The 20980-nt window shown below is 43.4% G+C and overlaps 1 protein-coding gene across 2 annotated transcripts; it reads left to right on the top strand.

Annotated features, from left to right (window-relative positions):
* Positions 1 to 1053: 1053 nt before the first annotated feature.
* On the top strand, positions 1054 to 20456 carry lonrf1 (LON peptidase N-terminal domain and ring finger 1). Of its 2 annotated transcripts, XM_015943614.3 has the most exons (12): positions 1056 to 1796; positions 11935 to 12050; positions 13596 to 13718; positions 15190 to 15384; positions 15473 to 15686; positions 15768 to 15873; positions 15956 to 16070; positions 16152 to 16273; positions 16357 to 16515; positions 16634 to 16796; positions 16933 to 17085; positions 20082 to 20456. In XM_015943614.3, exons 1-12 carry the CDS (start codon positions 1187 to 1189, stop codon positions 20238 to 20240), a joined length of 2235 nt encoding a protein of 744 aa, XP_015799100.3. In that variant the 5' UTR covers positions 1056 to 1186; the 3' UTR covers positions 20241 to 20456. The 2 variants fall into 2 exon arrangements, with proteins under 2 accessions (XP_015799099.3, XP_015799100.3); XM_015943613.3 differs by having other exon boundaries at positions 1054 to 1796; positions 15473 to 15873.
* Positions 20457 to 20980: the final 524 nt, after the last annotated feature.

Below are 20980 nucleotides of genomic sequence, written 5' to 3'. Positions count from 1 at the left end.
ATAAAGATTCATTTTAAACTTTTTCCTGCTCTTAATTCCAGAGCGATCATGATCATTGATTTAATTTATATTTTCATAATTATTTAGTACACTCAATTTGGTACATTTTTTGAATATATTAAATGACAGTTTTTTCTATTTCCCTTTTAAGGTTATTCTCCTAAAGCGAGCTATTGCTTAAGCATCATAAAAAATATCTGTGGCTCATTTTATAATGGAGAATGTGTCTTCATCTTGAATCTGGTTTTCTTTTGCAAATCATAATGCATTTCCCATTTACGGACCACATATAACCCATCTGCTGTCTGAGGAGCATTCATTGTAGATTGTAGATCACTCTGATTTTATGGGAGTTTCTATATCTGGTAAGAGATCTGTTTTTACCGCACCTATAATAAATTATTTGACAGAATATTGAAAGAAGCTTAAATGAAAAAAGATAATATTTTAAATTTGATTATATTTCTTAATACTATCAGCATTAGGCGGAGATGAAGTACAGTTATATTATTTAATATGTATTATTACTAGTTGCTATTTTTTGTCCTGTGTTATGTTAAAGAACCTGAACATTATGAAACTTGCACTCAATTTATTCAACTTCTTTGCAGTGGTTTAACTGTGGCGTGTGAGTGTGTTAATAAATAGATGGCAAAACAAGAGATGCTCCAACAGAACTAGAAAGTGGTGAAAAGTTGCACAAGATAAAAAAAATTACATAACCCAAATGTTACATAATTCATAGAAAAATAAAGCACAAAAGGTGTTCCAAAATCAAGTTATAAAATCTTGTATGACTGTTATTTATTTTTCAGACTTGTTTCTGACATGCTTTGCATCCAGCTTAACAGATATGTAGCAGAAAGCAGATTTTCTTTTTATTTTATTGATAATGAATTAGGATCTGTGAGGGCGCCTAAATCAAGCGCTGTTTGTGGACTTTAATGCGCATCTTCCGCAGTTATGAAACTTTGCAGCGCAGGTTTTGTAACCGAAACGTCCTGACCAATCACGAGACGCGTTTGTGATCACGTGACCAGGTGTTCTTTTTTTTTTTACATAACAATCGAGTATCTTTGACAAAACCCGTCAGACTAGAGGACCGGGGCACTACAGAGATGTATAAACATATCGATAGAAGAAAAGCTGGACGTAAATAGCGTCTCATAAACATTTCAATGTCATAATGTCGCTAAAACAGTATGTGGCGGACACACCGGAGGAGAGGAGCGCCTTCTTTATCGGCGCTGACGGGGACAATAATGTCTCTGAAGCGGAGGACGGCCACCGTGAACTTATACTTCAGAAAGGCAACGCTTTAGCATCCGAGGACTGCCTAAAGGAGGCTATTGACTGGTTCTCCGCGGCGATGCGCTACGGCCCTGTGCGTCCGGAGCAGCTAAGCACTTTTGTGGATTGTATCCTCCGCAACTTCAAGAGGAAAGCGGCCGGGTCAGATGCCTCCACGGGCCGGAGTCGAGACTCCGAGTCGGGAGGTGTGGACGCGTTGTTGGACTGTCCCAGCTGTCTCTGCTTCCTGGACGAGCCTGTCACCCTAGCCTGTGGACACTCGTACTGTAGAAGGTGTTTACGTAGACGGCTCGTCCTCAAATGTAAGCTGTGCGGCGAAGCCGTCGCCGGCAAGGAGAAAGTGAACGTAACCCTATGTGGACTTTTAGAGAAATGGTTTCCCGGCGAGCTGAAAGAGTGGAAAAAATTACGCGAAGTGGATTCTCTGTGTAAAAGAAAACGCTACAGAGAAGCTGTGTCGCTAGCTAGCGAAGTTCTGCACTCAGGTGAGTGTCATCATCTCTCATCACACCGGTGTTGAACAGAAAAAGGTGTGTCTGCGGCGCACCGTCAGCTAGCAACAGGAACATTTAGGAGGTAAAGCTGAGTTGTAACTACTAGAACAGGAGAATGTTTGGTTCAGTAAAATCTCTGGTGTCCGTGGGCCTAGAGGGAGAAGTTCAGCGAGTTCTTCTGACCAATATTTTGAAAACCATGTGTTGTGACTGTCAGCCTCCTGCATGGCCCGGCTTACGAAATTCGACCGTCTGCGCATGCGCACCCAAGTTGCATAAGTCAGGGTCGTGACACTTTTGTAGGTTTTGTAACTTGCAAAACCGGAAGGGCATTTTATGTTGTAATTTTCCAGCTGTTGCGGACCACGCTTTCATAAATACGGAGCATACCTGAATTAAAAGTCCAGTTAGCATGAAACCCTAGTCCACACAAACGCTTCTGTAACATTATGTAATGGTAAGAATAATCCAGGCCCAGTTTGTGTCTGGGTACAGTTCAAAACATCTAGTGGGAGATATATTTTTCTAGAAAACATGACTGAAGTGAAACTATTAATTTACAAAATACAGTACATTCAAAAATATGACTGCTCAGCTCTGAAAAGTAACTTGTCAAGCAAGAGAATAAAAATACAAGTTTTGATGTATTTTTAGATCAATGCAATCTAATTCAAAAATTTGCATTGGAAAAAAAAGTTTGTTTTCTTAATTAATCTAAGTAACAAACAGCTGTGCACAAACAAGCACTTGTATTTAATGCTGCTCTGATCATTTTTGCATTATAGTGTGACATAAAGATTGAGATTTGTTTACTGGCAGGGGTGAAAATCCCTCATCATTGTTGGGGGAGGGGGGGGGGGCATTAGACAGTAAACATTTCAGGAGTAATTCCTGAGGGGGGCATTAAAAAAAGCTTTTTTTCCCCATGTGCTGATGTGTCTTAAATGTCTCATATAGTATTAAATAATAGCTGTTGTTCTTTATTAGTCCATATATAGTCCAGAACTGTCTACAGGTTTTTGGATGCTCTACCAATAATACTAGGAGTAGTAATACTAGGAAAGGAAGATGTCAGTTGGGTGTCTGAGTGCTGCTGCTGGTAGAAGGCTGCTCATCATGACCTGCTGTGTCCCTGTCCCCTGTGCAGTCATATGATGCTCTGCTTGGTCCTTCCACCAGTGACCCTGATTCTGAACAGTCTGCCTCCTAAAATAGACAAGTTGTTTTCCAAGCTCAAACCCGCAACTACACAAAACACACATCATTAGTTTAAGTAGTCTAAAGACAGAATTCTCCTTATTTCATGACACGAACCAAAATCTCAAACTCACTTCAGGCTGTGTGTCTCTGCTTGACTGGCTCCATATAGTTTGATCCAGTGGAGTGCCAAATTAGTGGCATGAATAACACTGTAATAACATCGTAATAACCCTATGTTAGTTCTCAGATGTGTATCCCTCAATACCTTTTTAGTCAGGTGGACTCTCGTTCACTGGTCTGTGATATAGTAATACCATTAAATAAATAAAGGGATTGCAGCGCAATGGAAGGAGAACTGTGTCAGAGAAAGAGAAACAAAGTCAGAATAGGAGAGACAGAGTCAGAGAGAGGTGTCTGTTCGGACTAGAACTCTCTCCCGCCGGATCAGGCTGTACACTCTGTCCCCCCTTCACTCCCTCCACTATGGGAGGTGTAACCCTACAGAGGGAAGAAAGAAAGGAGAAGAGTTGGAATGGGAACCATCTTTTCACAAGTGAAAAAGAATGGGTACCATCTAGTGTTCAAAGGATTGTGAATCACGTTTGTTTTTCGACATTCTGGGTAAATTGTGGCGTCAGGATTGGGGTATTCTGGTAAGTCAATATCCTGGAATTGTAAAGAGCCCGTTCTTCCGAAGGCACTGGCTAGTGCTAATGATACCATTATTAAACATATCCAAAACATACCATTTGTTTATATTGATATTAATAACAAATTGCCTTAATATTATTCAAATCGTTCAACTTACTTGGCATTTTGGTGAACTGAAAAATGACCTGATGTCTTTAATTTGTCGTTTCTCTGCCATTTTGACCTGACTAGAAGCTGCCAGACCATTGGACAATAACAAGAACACAGGTTTTAGATTTAGAGGAGGTTCAGTACCCAGCTGATAATGTTTATTTGGCCTACATTTAGCTTTTCCTGCTGTAAAAGAACACTATTTTTGCATGAATGTGTACGTAACAAGTCCAGAACACTGTGAACTTACTAAAAAGATGTTTGACTTAAAAATTGATATAATTAGAGGAAAATATGGAGTGGAAACTACCAGTCGGAACGTTACAAAAGGAATATCTGTTGAACGGAATATCTAAGTCAAAGGTAAAGTCAAAGGTTTAAAAAAAAAGACAAAATCTGAAATAGAAAATTAGATTGTAAGTAATAATATCCAACATGAATGTAAAAATCTGGACAATATCTGACTACAGAAATGTAAAATCAAAGTGAAACAAGTTAGTCTAATATTTGTGACATTAATGAGAGGATGATGGCAGTATGTCAGCTGTCTATCCTCTCTTGCTGTCTGTTCTTTATATACATATCTGTCTTTCTCTTTTTGTTCTCTCTCCTTTCTCTTTAACCCAGCGTTAATATAAATACACCATGCTGCTTAAGCTAACAATATGTTAAGCGTGCCAGACTTCACACAAAGGAGCTGAGCTGTAGCTTTATGTGTATTGTGTTGTGCTTGTTAAACAAGTGTAGTGACCAATAACCTTTTTTTTTTCCCATTAAAAGCACGACTGAATGCGTAAAAAAATTCACCTGGCAACTATTTACATGTCGCTCTGCTCTTCTCTGCACCTCACAGCGCGCTCTGGGTGCGAGCAGCAGCAGCCCCTCTCATTGGAGAAAACAGATTAGACGGAACCACTGAGGATTAGGCGGTGTGTGTGTGTGTGTGTGTGTGTGTGTGTGTGTAAATATTTCACTTCTTATAACTCTTTGTGTTTTTAAGTAGCACAACTTGTATTGTGCGTTCAACAAAAATGAACATATTATTAAAACAAAAAACATTTGGGAGTTTTTTGGGGGGGGGGCATTTATCTCAGAAGGGGACATGTCCCCACTGTCCCCCCCCCCCAGGATTTTTGCCTATGTTTACTGGTGAAAATTCGTAATTAAAAGGACAACACATCAGAAGTCACACATGACATCATCACATCAGATTCATGGTTTTCTCCACGTTTAAAGAGCAAGTCACCCCCAAATCAACTTTTTTCTTTTTTTTTTTCTTTTTTTTTACCGTGTCCTGTCTGGCTGTGAAGCAAGCAGAATTGATGTCTGAATGCTGGTGACACCTTACAGATTTATTCTCAGGTGGAGCATCAAAGCGTTTGCTTTTAATGTCATGCCTGATACTTAAAACTTTATTGTTATTGTTGTTGAATGCTTTGTAATTCCGACCAGACACGGAGACAGAGGTGAAAGAGAGAGGACAAGAAAAGGTGGAGAGAGAGGAGGGGGGGGGGGGGGGTTCCACAAAAATAAACAATGAACAAGAGTCTGCTTCTAGACCTGCAGAAAAAGACAAAAAAAAAAACAAAAGGACACAAAAAAAGGGACACAACAACAATACAACAAGATCTACCTATCACTGCGTCAACTTGATGAAAAAAAACAAAAAAAACTATATATATATATATATATATATATATATATATATACATATAATCAACATTGCTTAACTGAAGAATCACGATAATAAATCACAGTGCATTAAGTGCCCCCCATAGTCTTAAGACATGTGTTGAACGTGCCCAAGCCCATACTTTTGAGAGCACCATGTGAGCACCTGTGTGTGTACACGCGCTTGTTTATTTAAGGTTTCTCTATAGGAGCGCCCAACAGAGAGTGTGAGGGACCACAGATCCGCCCCCCAAAGATGCGCAGGAGACGGGGGGAGCTCCAAGTCCCAGAGATCCAGGCGTTGCCCCAGAATGCAGGAACCCCAAGGAGACTGCAACCAGAAAGGCCCCCGCCCCCCTCGAGTGGCACAGAGGATCGCCCCGGGGGGCCACAACCAGCAGCCGGCAGAGTCCCTGGAGATATCAGCGGCAAGCCCACAGGCCCGCCCGCAGCCTCCCACCCCCTAGCCGGCCGAGCCCGGGACCCAGCGACCCGGGACCCAGGGGTGACCACCCCCGCCGGGGACCCAGCAGAGCCCAGGGATCCAGACCCCACCAGGCAGCACCGGGATCTATCAGGCAGATGCCAAAATCTTAAACCCCCAGACCTGGTTGCCACGAACACTCAGGCAGACCATGGCACAAGCCCCCACACCAGGTGTGGCAGGGGGAGGGGGGACGAAGATCTATATCATCAAGAGAAGTTCCAGGAGAGGGGAGGACCCAAAGGCCCCACCTGACATATACAGTCATACACAAACACAGTCACACACTCCCTCCCTCATGCTCACACATGCACATACAACCCAAGACTTACAAAAATGCACGCCGGACACTCACTCATGCTCCCCATACACACCCTATTAACTCTGGTCCCGGTACTGCTGCACATGGGGTACAACCATCACCGGTAACCAGAGTTTGACCCTTTCTGCTGGGGTGCTGATGAGCAGGCTCCCCCGCCCAACGCTGAGCACAGCAACCCACCACCCCAGACCCCAACCAGACGGCCAGATCTCCCTCCTAGCCTCCAGCCCCAGGAAGCCTAGCAACAACAGAGGTGGCTAAGACCCCTAGTCTCCCTCCACCTGCTCCAATATAGTGTTGTGTGATCATGAGGTGTATTCCATGGCTGTGGTGAGTGGGCAGTGCGGGCATCATCCGGCATAGCCAGCTGATGCCACCGCACCACCCCACTTACACCCTCAGCCATCAGTGTCTAAGTGCGGTTTAAAATTGGAAGTGGGCACCGGCACTTGGGAGGAGGCTGAAATATCCCCCTGCCAAATGCCGTTGAATGTGCTCACTCCCAAGGCCCTAAGTGTGTGTTTGTGTGGAATGTCGTCAGTGGAAGTGTATAAGGTGCAAATAAAATTGGGGGGCAGGTTGCCACAGGAATGCGGAAATGGGGTCCATACCCGCACTCCCTGACTTGCCCACCCCCCAAGGTACTATGTGTATGTTTGTGTGATGATGTGAGGGAGCAGGAGGAGAGAAATATGCGGGGATGGGGAGGAATGGCTGGTTGGGCTTAGCCCTCCAGGGAGCCAGCTCCCCTACCGGCCCCAATAGGCACCTCTGTTGTCAAACTGCCATCCAGGGCATGGAGACCCCAGCCCATCCTGCCAGGTCCCAAAGCAGCAGCATTACAGAGCCTCACGGAGTCCGAGGGCACCAACAAAGCCCCATCCCAGCAGAATATCTATGCCCACCCCTGCATTTGCACAACTTCCAGAATATATAAGACATGGGACATCCAGGTAAGGTTTGGTCCTCCCCGTCCTGGACCTCCCCCTCCCCTGTGATGGAACGGCAGAGGAGCCAAGGTCTACCTGAGGCCCCCGAACCCGAGCCAGGCACTGCTGGGTGTCCCTGCCTTCTTCCCGGCAGCATACATGTCAGGACCCGACCCCCAAGGCCCCGCCCAGATCCCCACACGGGGCCGGCCACCCCCAAACCCCGAGCCCCCAGGCCCCCACCCAGACCCGCCTAGGGGTATTGCAGCCGCCAGGCAGTGACCCATGGCCGCCGCCAAGATCCCCAAGGGGCCCCACTCACAACTGCCAGCAGTCCACCCCCCGAGGCAACCCAAGCACCTCCAAAGGGGGGCAACAGCCCCCCAGTCCCAGACACCCCCAGTGAACCCACCTCCAGGGAACATCCGGATACTCCAAACTCAGACCCCACACCCCCCCACCCACACCATCCCGCAGGACAACATCAATGGCCCCCCACCCTCGCTATGTGATGGAACCGATCAAAGGAGCCCAGAGAGATTCATCTGAAGTGGAAGCAGAGGCTATATCAAGTGCAATATGAGCTAACAAAAGATTTCTATACTGGTTAATGCAGAGACTTTCTCTATTTTTCCAATTCAAGAGGATAGTTTTCTTAGCGATGCACATGGCAGTCAGAACCACGTGAACCAAAGATGTTGCAATCGGGACATCGTGCAGCTGTCCCAGTAAACAAAGAGAGGGGGAAGTTGGGATATGACATTTCAGACATTTTGACAGATCCTCACATACTCTACCCCAAAATTCCTGGACAGGTGGGCAGGACCACAGTGCGTGAATGTAATTGTCAGAAATGTTGTTTGTGCAGTGTGTACAGGTGTCAGACGACACAAACCCCATCTTGAACATCCGATGACCTGTATAGTGTACTCTGTGTAGAATTTTGTACTGAATTAATTGTAAATTGGGGTGTCTGATCATTTTAAAAGTTTTTAAACAAGTTTGGGACCAGAAGTCCTGGTCAAAGCTAACTGATAGATCCACCTCCCATTTTCCAATAGGGATTGCAATTTTATCGTCTATTTTGGACAGTGTCTTATATACTTTAGACAGTAATCAACTTTTTTCTGATAAACTATGTAAATGTGTGTCTGATCGTGCTGCAGAAACATGTAGTCAATAGTTTTGCACTTTAGTGCATTTTAGTAAAACTTTTAATTTTCTGCCTAAAACTGTCAGTGTTGTGCCGTTGTCAGGTAAAAACTCTGCACTGCATTTGAATTTAAATCTGCCACCGCTATTGGCTAAGAGGTACCCTAGAATGTTAGCTGGTACCATATGATGTCACAATGTCGTTGTGAGCCTGTGTGTGTGTGTGTGTGTTTGTTAGTGGCTCCGCCCTCTCAGTCTGCTAGGCAACAGCATTTGTTGCATTTTTCAAACAGGAAGTGGGAGTGGAGTAATACTCTGATAGGGAGTGACTTGCTCTTTAAAGTACCTTTTGTCCTGGAAGAAGGATGCAAAGCTCGCTAAACTCACAGCCAGTTGGTCAGATGATGTAAAGTTGGTGAGACAAGGAGTCCACAATGTCTTTTCACACTGAACCTAAGTGGCGACACTTATAATGTGTTTTTTTTAACAGAGAGATGATTTGAATTATTTTATATTTATTTACAAGTCATCATCTTGGGCTTTGAGGAATTATTAAAAGTACTAAAGATGTATTTTTTTTCTCATCACTGTTTTATTCCACACTAGTGGCTAAGCTAGTTTGATTCTAAGCAGAGTTGCACATATTTATCAGCATTTAAATAACCTTTGCTTTTCATAATACAGGGTTTGCCAAATTTTGGGCAGTTTTGTTAATCTTCATGATTTTCCTGAATATATCGTTTGATGATACGTTAAAAAAACAGTTAAATGTATCATATAGGAGACACACGGTGATGTTTGAGAAGTGAAACAAAGTTTATAGGATTTAGAGAAAATGTAAAAAAAAAAAAAAAGTTTCAACTAAATTTGGCATGTGCATACATTTTGGGCACCGTTGTCATTTTGATTCCAAACCCTTTAGAACTAATTATTGGAACTCACAATTGGGTTGGTAAGCTCAGAGAGCATTGACCTTCATACACAGGTGAATCCCTAACCCTCCCAGAATTTACCCTGAAGTTCCACCAATGAAAACAAAGGTAATATGGTGGCGGTTCCATCATGCTGTAGGACCAGTGCAGGGACTGGGATTCTTGTTAACTTTGAGGGATGCATGGGTTCCACTCAATATCAGCAGATCCTGGAGACCAATGTCCAGAAATCCATGACAAAGATGAAGCTGCAACCCTAAACACTGCTAAAATTCTACAAAAGCATTCATGTAGAGGAACAAGTACAACACTCTGGAATGGCCATCTCAGTCCCTAGACCTGAATATTATTGAAAATCTGTGGTGTGAGTTAAAGAGAGATGTCCACGCTCAGAAGCCACCAAACCTGAATGAACTAGAGATGTTTTGTAAAGAAGAATGGTCCAAAATACCCTCAACAAGAAACCAGACTCTCATTAGAAGCTATAGGAAGCGTTTAGAGGCCGTTATTTCTGCAGAAGGAGGATCTACTAAATATTGACTTCATTTATTTTTTTCTGGTGCCCAAATTTATGGACCTGCCTAATCTTGTTTAAACAATTTTTGCACACTTTCTGTAAATCCTATTAACTTTGTTTAACTTTTCAACATCACTGTGTGCGTCTCCTATATATGCACGTGAAAATTTCTGTCGGAACAAACGATTTATACAGGAAAATCATGAAGATTAACAAGGCTGCCCAAACTTTTGCATCCCACTGCAGTTAGCAAAGCAAATGCAAAAACATAGAAGCTCAGAGTTATTCATTCCTTCAGTGTTAGTGTCTACTGAAGGCTGAATAAGCAGGCAGACTGTGTAAATAAATTCTTCATGGGTAGATCTGGTACATTCTGATCTAGAACAGGATGAGGATTACTGTCACCTCTGTAGGAGTGTCTGTCTGAGCTGCTGCCAACATCCCGAGGAGAAACGACAGACTCTTCATTTAAAAACCAGTGTCCAGTTATAGTCTGGTCTGGTTTCTAGAAGCACCTGACAACAACCTAAAATCCTGATGTGAGTTTGCAAAAAGTTAAACATGAGAAGAATTATTTGTGTTGATAAATAATTAATAAGGAAGTTCAATAAATTAAAAATAAAGTGCAGATGATATTCAGCTGTACTGCTCCTTTAAGGATTCTGAGTTTTATAAAGTGTCTGAATTACTAGAGTGTCTTTCAGCTACCAGCAGCTAGCTAGAAGATAACTTCCTGCAGTTAAACTCTGAATGTCTGACCATTGCCCCTGAGAGCATGGTTTCCCTGATTAGTCTAAAACGTGGTCATTTATCCTCAGCCGTCAAGACAAACTTATGGAATTTGGGTGTTATTTTTGACCAATCAATGTCTCTTGAAGGCCTTTCAAAAACGTTGGTCCGAAATGGTTTTTATCACTTAAGAAATATCGCCAAACTGCGAAGGTTGGTGTCAAAACATGAACTAGAAATGGTTATCCATGCCTTTGTCTCCTCCCCTCTAGATTACTGTAACACACTCTTCACATGTTTGAACAAAAAAGCACTTGGCCGCCTTCAGTTGGTCCAGAACTCTGCAGTGAAGCTCCTAACTTGAGCAAACAGAAGAGCTCACATCACTCCTATTCTGTCTTTGCACTGGTTACCCATTAACCATGCTCTACATGGTCAAGCTCCTCCCTATATGACTGAACTCTTAAAGCCTTATGCTCCAACTCAAGCCCACAGGTCCACCCACCAGAACCTCATACAGTAGAAGTTCCAAAGACCAGATATAAAAGCCGAGGTGATCGCTCCTTCCAGACTGTTGCACCCCGACTATGGAGTGATCTTCCTTTATCCTTACACAGCAATGACAGTCTGGACTTTTTTAAAAAACAGCCAAAGACCCTTTTATTTAAAGCTGCTTTTACCTACATTTTTTATTTTCTTATTTTTAACTCAAATTTGTAATCTCTCATCTGTTTATGAAATTTTATAATTTTATGACTTTATTTTTTCTGACGTTAAACTATTTCTGTTTTGAGATCGTTATGATTTTATGACTTTATTTAGTTTTGATCTATGTGAAGCACTTGGTGATTCTATGTCTGTGATAAGTGCTATATAAATAAAATGTACTTACTACACATCCTAATCTAGTGACTGCCTTCATCTGTAGGGTGGTTTTTAAATTTGATAATAAACAACTGCCTGTTGGTTTGCGTTGCAACAACAAAGGGTTCCCCTTAACTTAATTCTGTGGTTGAAGTATGAGAATCATCTGTGTTTTTGTCCAAACTTCAAATTAGGACTAAAAAAAAAAAACAGCTGGTCTATTACTGGTAATTGTAAAGCTTACGCAACACGTTGTTCTTTTATTTTGTTTCCAGAAGATTCACTGGCACTTTTAATGTGACGTTCAAGGTTATGAATGGATTATGTAAGGGATGACTTGCAAAAACAAAACATTAGTTTACTCCATCCCGTTCAACTTTTAAAGGAATACCGGCTTTTCCTAAGGCCTTTGCGTTTGCTAAGATATTAGTTGAGTCATTTTTTAATCCAAAAGCATTTTTTTTCCTTGTTAAAAACATTTAAGAGGTTACTGGATAAAAACAATGTTTGCATCTTTATCTGTTGCAGATCCACACATGACTGTAGCTCGACTGTCTCGGTGTGAAGCGTACACCGCTCTGGGGCAGTACCGGCTGGCCTTGGAGGACACCGAGTTCTGCTGCAGGTCCAGCTGTCAGGCTGAAGTAGGTCACTCACTCACTCACTCACTCACTCACTCACTCACTCACTCACTCACTCACAAAGCTGCTGTTTCACTTTAAAAACAAGAGTAGGCCACTTTTACCTGTTACATCTTAAAAAAGAGATGCTTCAGTCAACGTAAAACACAAAAAATCCACTCTGAATTTGTTATTTTTCGGTCAGCCTCTGAACTCAGTGGCAGATAAATCTCGGATGCTCACTTAGCTAAAGTCATCTGATATCAGTTATGATTTGTATGTCATGTTTTTTTTTATTTTGTTTGTTAAATTCCCTTACAGCAAAATGGCTGAAACTTTAAATTAGCATTTATCCATAGAAACTAGGGATGCACGATAGTAGGAAAACCTGCAATATGTGATAACAGTGATTAATATTGCGATGACAATATTGCTTGCGATAAATAAAAACTTAACTCAGGAACAAAAATAATCAAAGACAAAGAATTAAAAAAATGACAAAAAAAGTAACATAATGAGAAAAGCAAAAGATGTGAGGAAAGGGAAAAAGAAAATGAACAAGAAAAGACAATCAGTGGATCCCGGGAAAAGTAGAATCAGCAGAAAGAGCAGAACAAAGCTAACGCTGGTGTTTGCTAACCATCTAAATTAAGTGCCGTCCGCCTCGGGGGCGGGCATCTAACCTAAGAGAACCCACCCAATTGGCCAAATGGGTGAAGAGCTCTATTTGATTTGTTAAAAAAAAAACACCATGCGTCTGTTTGATTGACAGAATGCGTTATATTTAGCAAACATCTGAGCTCACCATACATTGCGATATTTATCTGTTCTTTGCGATATGCATATTGCACATGCTGATACCGCAATAACGATATACAGTCAGGTCCATAAATATTGGAACATCAACACAATGCTAACATGTTTGGCTCTGTACACCACCACAATGGATATCAAATGAAACCAACAAGATGTGCTTTTTAACTGCAGACTGTCAGCTTTTATTTGAGGGTATTTACATCCAAATCAGGTGAACGGTGTAGGAAAGACAACAGTTTGCATATGTGCCTCCCACTTGTTAAGGGACCAAAAGTAATGGGACAGAATAAGAACCATAAATCAAACTTATACATTTCATTACTTGATTGCAAATCCTTTGCAGTCAATTACAGCCTGAAGTCTGGAACACGTAGACATCACCAGATGTTGGGTTTCATCCCTGGTGATGCTCTGCCAGGTCTCTACTGCAACAGTCTTCAGTTCCTGCTTGTTCCTGGGGCATTTTCCCTTCAGTTTTGTCTTCAGCAAGTGAAATGCATGCTCAATCGGATTCAGGTCAGGTGACTGACTTGGTCATTGCAAAACAGTCCACTTCTTTCCCTTCAAAAACTCTTTGGTTGCTTTTGCAGTATGCTTTGGGTCATTGTCCATCTGCACTGTGAAGCGCCGTCCAGTGAGTTCTGAGGCATTTGGCTGAATATGAGCAGATAATGTTGCCCGAAACACTTCAGAATTCATCGTGCTGCTTTTGTCAGCATTAAACATTTTTGCGTGTCCTCTCTGACCTTTCAGGCACTCTTCAGGAAAGCTACGGTGCTGCAGAAACTGGGTCAGGTGGACGAGTCTCTCCAAGTCTTCCTCCACTGCTTGACTGTTAATGAGGACTTCCCAGGTGCTAAGAGACACGTGGAGAAGGTCAGATTTGGGATTCAGTTGCTATTTTTGTGGAAGAGAATATCTCAGACTCTCTTTCTGGGGGCAGTCTGAGAAGTTTAGGGTCAAACGGGGTTTAGTTTTTCACTTCTGACCAAATAAACACAAGAGCCATAACATGAGACTACTTGTTTGCTGGCCAGGAACGTAAAAGCACAGTCACTTGCTCTTGTTATCAGCATTGATACAACCCTGACTTAGTGGTTAATAATTACACTCTGCTTAAGGTTAATTATGTAATAAAACATTCAGCTGGCACATGGAAGGGTTGTTGTTCCAGCATCCTGCTCTTTCATAATAAATAACTGTTTCTGTGCACACATTTTAGAACGGTTTGAAAACATAAGGGAAAGTTTAGAGCTTGTATCCATACAGGTCTGTGGTTCGTCTTTAGTTCTGTTTACCTCCGTCACAGAGGTGTCACAGGAAATGACGTACTTTATTTTTTACTATTTAAGCAACTGAAAATCTGCACGTTCCTTTTATTTAGGACATTTCCAGATGCTTCACACTTGTTTGGTATTTGACTTCCTGTCTGGCCTAATCTGAACTTTAGAGTTTGACGCTTTCTGGAAGTGTAGCACGTAAAAAATAGACTTGAAGTGCGAGCAACTGCACAGTTCCAAAACACGCTTTGCAGACAGTGAAAACATACCCATCCACTATAAGGGCTGCTAATAGGGAGTGACTTGATTTCCTTCTCTGAGCTGCATGGCCTTGCTCGCTGATTTCTCAACAACTTAAAGACACGGGTCTATGACGGTGTTGGGCGCTCACCTGGAAACCTTTAGGGTTTATTTTCTGGGAGTCCGAAAATTTCGGGAGGTTTTGACAAAAAAAAAACAGAGATATAATTAAAACATTCATGACTAAGATATGACAATAAAATGTGCACGGCTGTTTCAAACCGTTTGCAGTTGCATCCAGTTCTGCATGGGACAGAGCCGTGGATAAAAGCTGCTGCAAAGATGTCCATTAGAACTGTTCTGAGCACGTTTGCGTTGAGTTTTGCATTTTTGTCTCCCCGACTAGTTGCAGCCAAACGAGAAACGGACCTAAAGACTTGTTGAGACATTTACCCAGTGTTGTAAATATGTCAACTTCACTTTCTACCTTTGTGTGATCATTGGAATTACATAAGGAGTTAGTAGGTCAGGTCCTGTGACTCTGTAATGATATTAGTACCACTTAATGACAGAACACTGACAGCATTGTAGTTATGTAAGTGACACATTTCACTCGTGCATTGTGCATCAACAATTATTCAGGGCTACGGTTTGTCTTTGTTTACAAGATGGCTCCAAAACTTTGCAGACTTTTCAAAAGTTCATAATGTTTATATGTTTTGCAGATGTTTGGTTATAAATCTGCTTTCTGGTGTTGGTCTGCAGCTTTTCTGACTCGTTATTCCGTCTTGTAGAAATCACGTTGACCAGAGTTGCTGTTTTTGCAGATTTTGTGCGACCTGCTTTCTCCAGCTGATGAGAACGTGAAAGTCGGCCTGAGAGAAACGACGCAGAGCACGCTGCCTCACCTACGCACTAAAACTCTTGTAGAAAATGCTTCCGTGGAGCCACAGAGCCCGGTTCAGAGACGGCACCGGCACCGGGTCTGCGCCGCCTCTGCCCACCACACAGACAGCCAGGAGGTACCTGCATGGTGAACTCTTCAGTCACAGGTTATTCAGTCAGACTAATCCAGTGACACCCCCACCACTTTCTCATGTCGTTGTTCAGAAACGGTGCGAAAGCCCAGAGCGCCCCGGTCTGAGCCGAGCCCAGTCGCTGCGAATGCACGGCTCCAGCAGTATGGAAGAAGGGCTAAAGAGAGTTAGTTCAGCTCCTCAGCTGGGCGATCAAGACAAGGGAAGCCTGCTGAAGAGGAAGCTGTCTGTGTCGGACGTGGAGGCCTACCTGGTGGACAGTGGGAGTAGCAAATATAAAAAACAAGGTCAGCTCCCGGCCTTCACCGTCACTCCTAACGGCACAATAATGAGATTAATCCTTAATCTTTGCTTCTGGATGACTTCAGGTTGGACAAAAGGCTCCAAACACCAAACAGCCAAAGCGAAACCCTGCAGACAAGTTCCCGAGGATCTGCTGGACCCCAACGACTTGGAGTGTTCCCTCTGCATGAGGTAAGGTCACCCCAGAGAGCCACCGCACGTGTAAACCTGTCCGATGAGCCAGCTGATCGTTACATCTCACTGACCAACACAGATTGTTTTATGAGCCGGTGTCTACACCGTGTGGCCACACGTTCTGTAAAAACTGCCTGGAGCGCTGCTTGGACCACACCCCCCAGTGTCCCCTCTGCAAGGAGAGTCTGAAAGAGGTAAGACGGTTCCACTCCTGAGAAATCAGCCTCCTCATTCACACCGCCACTCCTTTGTGACATTAATTCTGGTGTTTTCAGTATCTAGCATTCAGGAAGTACACAGTGACAGCAGTGTTGGACACGCTAATTAAGCAGCACCTGAGGCATGAGCATGAAGAGAGGTTTAAAACCCACCTGGAGGAGAACCAGGAGCTTTCCGAGTAAGCAGCCTTTCTTTTCCTTACCGGTGTGCAGAAGATTCTCAACCAGTCTAAATAATCCACCTTTCTGTTCCTCTCTGCAGCCTGATGAAGAATGTGCCTGTTTTTGTTTGTACCATGGCTTACCCAACTGTGCCTTGTCCTCTGCACGTCTTTGAGCCTCGTTATCGCCTCATGATTCGCCGCTGCATGGACACGGGCACGCAGCAGTTTGGGATGTGCATTAGTGAGCCTGAAAAGGGGTGAGCATGCTAACATACACACGTGTGCATATGCTCTGTCCTTGTAGTAATAACTCTGGACGCAGAGCAGTTGCAGACTGATCTGTTAGTAAAAGGAGCGTTTATGTTCATGTTGCAGGTTTGCAGATTATGGCTGCATGCTGATCATCAGGAGCGTCCATTTCCTCCCTGACGGACGATCTGTGGTCGATACCGTCGGAGGAAAAAGGTTCCGAGTCTTGACCAGAGGAATGAAGGATGGCTACAACACTGCAGACATCGAACACTTGGAGGACAACAGGGTGAGAACCACCTTAACATTATGTTACGGGCATCCCTGAGTGCCTCTAAAGAAACCGACGTCATTACAACTTATTCTAATAAATCAGATAAATAAATGTATCCAGTTAAGACTCTGATGAAGTGATGATCTGTCAGGTGGTGGACAGAGAAGTCCTGGAAAAGCTACAAGATCTGCACGACGCCGTGTACGAACAGGCCCAGGTCTGGTTCCAGAACCTGAAGATCCGCTTCCACAATCAGATTCTGCAGCACTTTGGACCAATGCCAGAGCGAGAAGCTGACATCCAGGTACAGGAACGGTTTGTGGAGGAGGTTTAAACGACACAAATAATGTGTTTGAAGTGTTAGAGAGGTCACGTTGGCAGAATATCAGCAATCTTAAGGGTTTAAATTACTTTCACCAAAATGTGTGTGTGTGCGCGCGTGCGTGCGTGCGTGCGCGCGCACGCATAGACCATATTGGAGATGGGCCAAACCATTTTTGTGCTGTGGGGGGTTCCTGTCCACTGTATCAAGCACAATTAGGAATCACTTTATCCATTTTATGGATTTTAATGGAAAAACCCAAAAGTGACCAAGATGGCTGCTGCAGCTAATCAGCCGTTAGCAAAGCGGACGCAAAGAACAGCTACCAACATTTCAACACTCGGTGTGTCGTCATCAGAGTTAATGTGAACACTTAGAGGAAGGTAACCATGCTCAGGTGTGCTTATTGGTCAGGAACAAACAAGGTGTTACCTGCACATTACCTACCTCAGCTGTAACTAGATTACCCTATTTTCCGGAGTATAAGTCGCATCAGCCATAAAATGTATAATGAAGAAGAAGAAAAAACATATATAAGTCGCACTGGACTATAAGTTGCATTTTGGGGGGAAATTTTATTATTTTTCTTACAAAATTTGAGACCAAGCGTTTCACATTGCAAGACAAGTACCGGTAACAATAACAGGATAAAGAATCAGGGCGCAGCAGCGCGCCACGGTCTCCACCAGAGGATGGCGGTGTTTCAAACCCTCCCAGCAGGCAGGTAGAGCGCCCGCACCACCCCGCCACAGGCTGCAGCAGGTGATGGCGGTGTTTGAAACCCTCCCAGTGGGGCAGAGGAGCTGAAACCTGGACCGGAGCCGGCCCGCAGCAGCGCGGTTTACATAATTTGGCATATAAGTCACTTTGTTAAGTCGCAGGACCAGCCAGACTATGAAAAAAAGTGCGACTTATAGTCCAGAAAATACGGTATTTACTTCTTGTTTTATTTAAGAAGATAACATATTAAAATATGCAAAACTACAAATGTGTGCACAAGAACAAGTCTCCTATCGAGGTTCCATTATTCCTGTTGTTTGCTATAAACACCATTATTCTTTAGAAGCAAGATAAATTGATGTCCTCATTAATACCGGAAGGTTCAAAAGTGTTAAGAGGGTGGATCTGATAAGCTTCTCTATGAAGGAGAAGCTTAATAACATCACCTCCTCTTGAAGGATGAGATTTTTTCCCATCTCCCAAAATCCAAGAGATGCTGCAGAGGAATGGAACAGTGGATGTGAGAGACTGAATGGGAACAAATGTTCTGTTTTTACTAAAACTTTCAGATAAAGTTGAATTCATGACTCTCTGTTATACTTCTCATCAGGACTGTACCTTTAGGTGGACGCAGAGCTTCTGAAGCTTTCAGCACTCAGACACATTACGCAGCGCTTTGACAATAAGCTTTTTGTCTTAAATTGACTCGTCTCATGACACGCTGCCTTTAGGGAAAACTCGCTGACACAGATCCAAAAGCCTCAGAGGTCTCAGGAAGGCGGGTTTTGTGTGTCGGCTCGACCGCTAGCTTGTTCCGGAGCGCGCGGAGGGAGGATTACATCTTCTGCTGCTCAGGCTATTGACGATGTGGGCTAAAGAGCTTAATGAATGCTTCAGGAGTAAGCTCACAGGTGGTTGTGTCACATAGTCGTCATGTAAAGATGCCACACACGCACGCACGCACACACACACACACACACACAGAAACCAAAACAAGAAGTGAGAGGTCGATTTCTGTTATGTAATCTAGAAAAGTGTTTGGCACAGGGTGATACAGAAGAACCTTGGTAGGTAGCTCAGTGGCCTAGTGGTAGAGTGTTTGCCCTGAGACTGGGAGATCAGGGTTCGATTCCTGGTCGGGTCATACCAAAGACTTTGAAAAAATGGGACCCAATGCCTCCCTGCTTGACACTCAGCATTAAGGGGTTGGATTGGGGGGTTAAACCACCAAATGGTTCCTGAGCACGGCTGTGTCTGCAGCTCACCACTCCCCCAGGGGATGGGTCAAATGCGGAGAACAAATGTCGCACACACACCTGTGTGTGTGACAACTAATGGGACTTTACCTTTAACTTTAAATATGTGAAATAATTAATACAGGAAACCTAAAATCCACGTGAAGCACATTTATTTAAAGAGCAAGTCAACCCCTACCAGAGTCTAACTCCACTCTCACTTCCTGTTTGAAAAATGCAACAAATGCTGTAGCCAGGCAGACCGAGAGGGCGGAGCCACTAACAAATACACACACACAGGCTCACGACAGCATTGTGACATCATAATGTACCCGTTTACATCATAGCATACCTGTTAGCCAATAGCGGTGGCAGATTTAAATTCAAATGCAGTGCAGAGTTTTTACCTGACAACGACACAACACTGACAGTTTTAGGCAGAATATTTAAATTTTAACTCAAATGCACTGAAGTAACAAATTATTGACGACACGTGTCTCAGCACGATTAGACACTCGTTTATTTAGTTTTTCAACAAAAAAAAAAGTTTATTTAGGGTGACTTGCTCTTTAAGTGGGCTCGATTCTTGGAGACAGGAACGACTTTCAGCGGTCTCTGATAACCCCTTCCAGCGTCGAGGAGCTGAGTGCTTCATTAAATCAGAGGCCATGTAGCAGCAGGGTGATTGGTTAGGAAACGGACCAAGCTGCTGTGACTCAGAAACAGCTAGAAGCTCGAGTAAATGCGTACTATGTTTCAGCTACTTTGATGCTGCATCAGAGCTAATTTAAAAAAATCTGTGTGTGTTTTGTAGCGGCTGATTAGTTAGAGATGGTGTCATGGATGACTGGATTTGATTACAGCTGTGATACATCCCAGCAGAGGAGGGCGGAGAGGAAAACGGAGAAGCCTCTGTGACTCGACCAGGAGCTGAGATGTTACACTCAGCCGCTGTTGCACAAAAGCTGCATCGTGAATCTTTGGTCTTTGGTGCTCATTTCTGATGGATCCTTTTTCCTGCAGGCGACTCCAAACGGTCCGGCGTGGTGCTGGTGGCTGCTGGCCGTGCTGCCCATAGACCCCCGGCACCAGCTCTCTGTCCTCTCCATGACCAGCCTCAAAGACCGCCTGGTGAAGATCCAGCACATCCTGACATATCTACAGAACATCCCCAGCAACTAGCGCTTCCCCTCAACAACTGTCCCTCTGGAAAACCATCAGTCTGCTTCTGAATACCTGCTGCATTTTCACATTTACAGGCACACACCCTGCAAGCACTTTTCTGTGTGTGAAACACACCAGATCAGTAAAAACCAGAGAAGTGGTCGAACCCTCTCAGGATGGATTTTGGTCACAATGCACTTAGTCTTCAGAACTCCCTTCATGATGTAGGGGTTGGAGAGCTGGCTCTAGAGTTTTCCAGTATTAATTGGCTTTGGTCAGAAAGAAAAATGAGTTTTCTAAATGCTGAAAGCCTAAAAAGGAGATGGCAAAATGCCACATCATCATTATTATCATTATTATTATTATTATTATTATTATTGTACTTCACTTCCAGGTTTAGAGGAGCAGTTGTGAGGGAACCTGAAAAGTGCAACAAAAGGCTGGTTTATCTAAATGTTTGTGATGAAAGTATTACTCCTGGAACATTTTCTTATGTTTTTGCTTGAAACGCACAACTTCCATTGCTGCCACCAAGTGGCGAACGACCCATCGCTTTTACTTCCTGTCTTTTGTTTACTTTTGACTTTCTTCCAAGTTCTCAAACACACTTTTTTGTTTAAGCTAACCATCTCATGACAACCTCAGGGTTGGCCCTTCCTTCCCTTTCTGGTTTTCCCCACGTTTCTGCTCATTTCTAAACAAATTCCAGTTGAAGTGGAAATATTTCAGTTCATCTCCTATTTATTCTAAATGAAACC

The sequence above is a fragment of the Nothobranchius furzeri genome, chromosome 6 (assembly GCF_043380555.1).
Source record: "Nothobranchius furzeri strain GRZ-AD chromosome 6, NfurGRZ-RIMD1, whole genome shotgun sequence".
Taxonomy (NCBI): domain Eukaryota; kingdom Metazoa; phylum Chordata; class Actinopteri; order Cyprinodontiformes; family Nothobranchiidae; genus Nothobranchius; species Nothobranchius furzeri.
Note: the sequence above shows the minus strand (reverse complement) of the source record. Positions and strands in the feature narration are given on the sequence as shown.